The 4,200-nt window shown below is 33.3% G+C and overlaps 1 protein-coding gene across 1 annotated transcript; it reads left to right on the top strand.

Annotated features, from left to right (window-relative positions):
• The first annotated feature begins 810 nt into the window (after positions 1-810).
• On the top strand, positions 811-3,489 carry LOC107661990 (CKLF-like MARVEL transmembrane domain-containing protein 8). The gene is made up of 4 exons (XM_016451815.1): positions 811-1,025; positions 2,761-2,934; positions 3,044-3,163; positions 3,403-3,489. The coding sequence occupies exons 1-4, from the start codon at positions 864-866 to the stop codon at positions 3,487-3,489; spliced, it is 543 nt and encodes a 180-aa protein (XP_016307301.1). The 5' UTR covers positions 811-863.
• Positions 3,490-4,200: the final 711 nt, after the last annotated feature.

Here is a 4,200-nt window from a genome sequence, read left to right as displayed (position 1 = left end):
ATATATATATATATATATATATATATTATTATATATAATATATCGTATACGAGCTATTGATGGGACCATTTTTTTAAATAGGACTAACGTGGTTTCAGCAGTGGCACACAAGCCCTAAAAAAAACCACAAGCACATTACGTTTATTTATAAGGATGTTTATTGCATTTGCCAATCAATTTATTTTGTTGTAATGATATAGGCCTATAGTTAATAGCCTATTAATACAATATTCAGCAATGCCCTATTCGCGAATAAATAATTCCTTTAAAACTCAGTTAAATTAATTGCTCAAACTGGTTATGATTTATTCTGAATCTAATCGGGCAGTTGGAACATTATGTTAAATAAAAATGCGTAGAGCACAAGCAAAAAGAGCACTGGTTGGAGCGAATAGGCCTAGGCTATTTAACAAACAAACATTAAATAGGCCTACATTAAAAAAGATAAGTGTATCATAGTTTGCATAATTGCATACGATAAAGAAGGTAACAATTTATAAAGGCATTCTGCAGGTAAACATTAAGCATTTTCATCCACTACCTCGTATGGTCTAGTCTTGTTTTACTGGATCATTGCGAGTCTTATCCAAGAGACGCTTATTGGTTCTCTTAATTGAGTCAGTCAAGTGATGCTTGAGAGCCGCTCGAACCGCTGCAGTCCAATAAATGAACGAATTATTCAGATTGATTCTTGAACCGGTTCAGCAAATTAATTAAAAAGATCCGTTTCAATAGAACGATTCTTTCACGAATCGGACATCCCTTTTATGGTCTGATGCTAAGCCTTCACCATAGTAGGTTTCCTTTACTTAAGAGCAGGGATCACTTCTTGGTTTATTCAGGGTTTTTGTAACTCCGTTAAAATGGAGAACGACTCCGAGCCCCGCATCGACAGCAGCAGCAGCACTACTGACAGAACCAGTAAAAGCTCAAACATTGAGAGTTTAGGCTTGTCACACTCCAAGTTGGCTTATGATGGGAACTTTATTCGTTCTGCTTCTGGTGTGTTTATGGCTGGAGAAATCGTAAGTAAGCAGTGGATCTAAACTTACTAAAAATCCTATTAGCCTACTTTTAAATCAAGTGATAAAACATGGGTTACAGTATGAATTAGAATTAAAGAAAACTAATCTACATTGTTGAATGTAGTATCTATAATTAGAAATGGATACTTTTTGCACAAATTTTGTTTCCACTTTCCATTTCCCAGAGGAGGATGTCATGCTGCATCTCTTGATATTGTAAAAGTGAAACTGGTTTGAAATTTGTTATTTTAATCTGCGCCGTTCATCTGCTGTGAAAAAGAAGCACATCTTAACTTATTTAAAAAGAGTAGCTTACGTATTAGTAATATTTAGGAAGTAATATATGCCTACTTTAAAAGAATATATTTAAGTGCAAACTGAATGTAATGTTTAGGACACGTAATTGCATGTTATTTGCAATTTAATGAAGATCTACTATAGTTTATATTACATTTGTTTTGTAGTTTAAATGCAATTAGTAATTAGTAAAACTTAAGAGTGCTTAAGGACTTAAGTACATCTTTATATGTAATTTAATAATTACTTATTTTGTCTTTGAAATATGGCTAAAATATATATGTGTGTGTATATATATATATATATATATTGCAATAAGGAAGTTATATAGTAATATTAGATAACACAGTTAAAATTATAATAAAGTAGTTTTACATGTGCTTTAGCATGTTAGTGAACAGCACACAGAATAAATGTTCTTCTTTAAAGCACAGCAAAAAAAACAAACATTAAAACATCATGATATAAAATATACTTTAAGGTAAACCTTTTAATTAGGCATTATTACAAAATGCACTTTTTAAAGTGTAATTAAATGAAAAAATGAAAGTTTACTCTCTTTACGTACACTTAAGAGACCTATTTCATTAATATAATTGCAAACATTATCGTTTTTTTTTAAATATACTTTTTAGATTCGAAGTACACTGCAAGTGTACATTCAATACAATTAAGCACACTTCTTTTTCACAAGGAATTGCTTGCAACCAATATATGATGGATAGGAATAACAAAATGTAAGATTTTTTTGTGTTGTTGTTGTTCATAAAGATAATTACTCACAAAGGAAAGAGAGGAAGAGGACCAACCAAAACAGTGTGGAAACAAACTCTTCCTTTTGGCTTGTATTGTTCTTCTTCCGTCCACCACATGCTCTAAGCATGAGTCAAATCTAAGCATTCCCTTTCCTGGTGTAATCTACAGCCAGCTGTCTTCCAAACCCAAAATAATTTTTCCTGCAATATCAAGAACACAGTGAGAAATTCTTTGCTGTTTATAACAGGAAGGGAGGGTGGGAAGTCTCTGGAGCATAATTTGGTGTTAAAAAGGAATGGTGGCTAGGCCTAGTTCTGCTGCTTAGAGAACATAATTGTCATTGTTTTTATTTTGTTTGTCAAAATGTGTTTTTACAGCTCAATTCTAAAGTGTTTTTTAGGTCCTAAAATATGAGCTGGTGATAACATTTACGCAATTGGCAGATGCTTTTATCCAAAGCGACTTACAGTGCATTCAAGTTGTATGTTTTATCAGTTCATGCATTTCCTGGGATTCAAACCTAAAACATTGGCTTTACTAGTGTCATGCTGTACTATATTCAAGCTACAGAAATGCTCTCATGTCATGGCCATTATCTGCTTTCTTATAGCTGGTTTTAGATCAGTTTCATGGTGTTTAAGAGTGCTGTTTCATTCCGTCTGTGCTCCATCTTCACACTCAGGTGTTTGGGCTTCTGGTGTGGACTCTGATTGGTGGGACGGAATACCTCCATGTTCCTCCACTGGGATGGGTAATGTTTGTGTCAGTCTTTTACTGGGTGCTTACTGTTATTCTCTTCCTCTTATACCTGACTATGGCCCACACCAGGATTCCCCAGATCCCATGGAATATTTTGGTGAGTAAATTTGAAAAAAAAAAAAAGTTAAAATTATCTAAATTAAACTACACAAATTAATGTATTTTTCACCAAACTTTCATTAAACTGAAGGCTTCTTAATTCACAGGGAATATGTTTTAATGGCAGCGCCTCTGTGTTGTACCTGACAGCAGCTGTGATTTGTGCTGTATCTTTGAATGTGGCCATTAGGGGGCGCTACTACTTCATCAGCTGGGTGGCATCAACGGTATGAAAAGCAACTTACCTGATTTGTTTAGCAATACTCTTGTTGTCTTATAGCCTAGCAATGTCTTTCCTACAACAAATGATTATTGTCCTGGACTGAAATAATGAGTTCACATTAAGTAATCTGACATAACTGTACTGCATTTTGTTTATGTGTATGTAATGCAATTACATGAAGAACATGTAACAGTGGCCTATAATATAATTTGAATGACAAACTCCTGTTCTTTTCCTTTTCAGATATTTGCCTCACTGGCTATGGTGTGTTATGCAGGAAATACAGTTGTGAATTTCAAATCCTGGAGATCAAAAAGTGAGGATATATAAGCAAATAGTTTGTTTGCTTGTCTGTTTGTTTCTATTATCCCTGGGGGATCATTCATGCAAATTTAAAGAATCACATTAAAAAAAAAAAAAAAAAGAATTTTAGTGTGGTTGAAGTGCTTAAAATGTATGATGGAACAGTGGCCTATAATATAATTTGAATGACAAACTCCTGTTCTTTTCCTTTTCAGATATTTGCCTCACTGGCTATGGTGTGTTATGCAGGAAATACAGTTGTGAATTTCAAATCCTGGAGATCAAAAAGTGAGGATATATAAGCAAATAGTTTGTTTGCTTGTCTGTTTGTTTCTATTATCCCTGGGGGATCATTCATGCAAATTTAAAGAATCACATTAAAAAAAAAAAAAAAAAAGAATTTTAGTGTGGTTGAAGTGCTTAAAATGTATGTAGCTTTGTTACTATAAATAAAACATTAACTGTACACTACAGAATATTTCTGGAGTTGAATTTACATATTAAATTAATTAATGAGCAAGAACATAAAAATCCATGTTTAAACCCATGCTGTATCACTACTGTAAGCCCACTATAATGATTTATATTTAGAGCTGTTAGATTCAATTTGGGACCTATCATTCCAAATGAACTTTTATATGGTATTTGTGCACACATCCACCTAGGGGTGTGCGATATATATCGTCTGCGATAATATCGTAATTGTTGTTTTAACGATGTGCGATTTGACATTATCGC

The sequence above is a fragment of the Sinocyclocheilus anshuiensis genome, unplaced genomic scaffold, assembly GCF_001515605.1.
Source record: "Sinocyclocheilus anshuiensis isolate Anshui unplaced genomic scaffold, SAMN03320099.WGS_v1.1 scaffold1092, whole genome shotgun sequence".
In the NCBI taxonomy this organism is placed as follows: Eukaryota; Metazoa; Chordata; class Actinopteri; order Cypriniformes; family Cyprinidae; genus Sinocyclocheilus; species Sinocyclocheilus anshuiensis.
The sequence above is the reverse complement of the archived record's forward strand: the minus strand, read 5'-3'. Positions and strand labels throughout refer to the sequence as shown.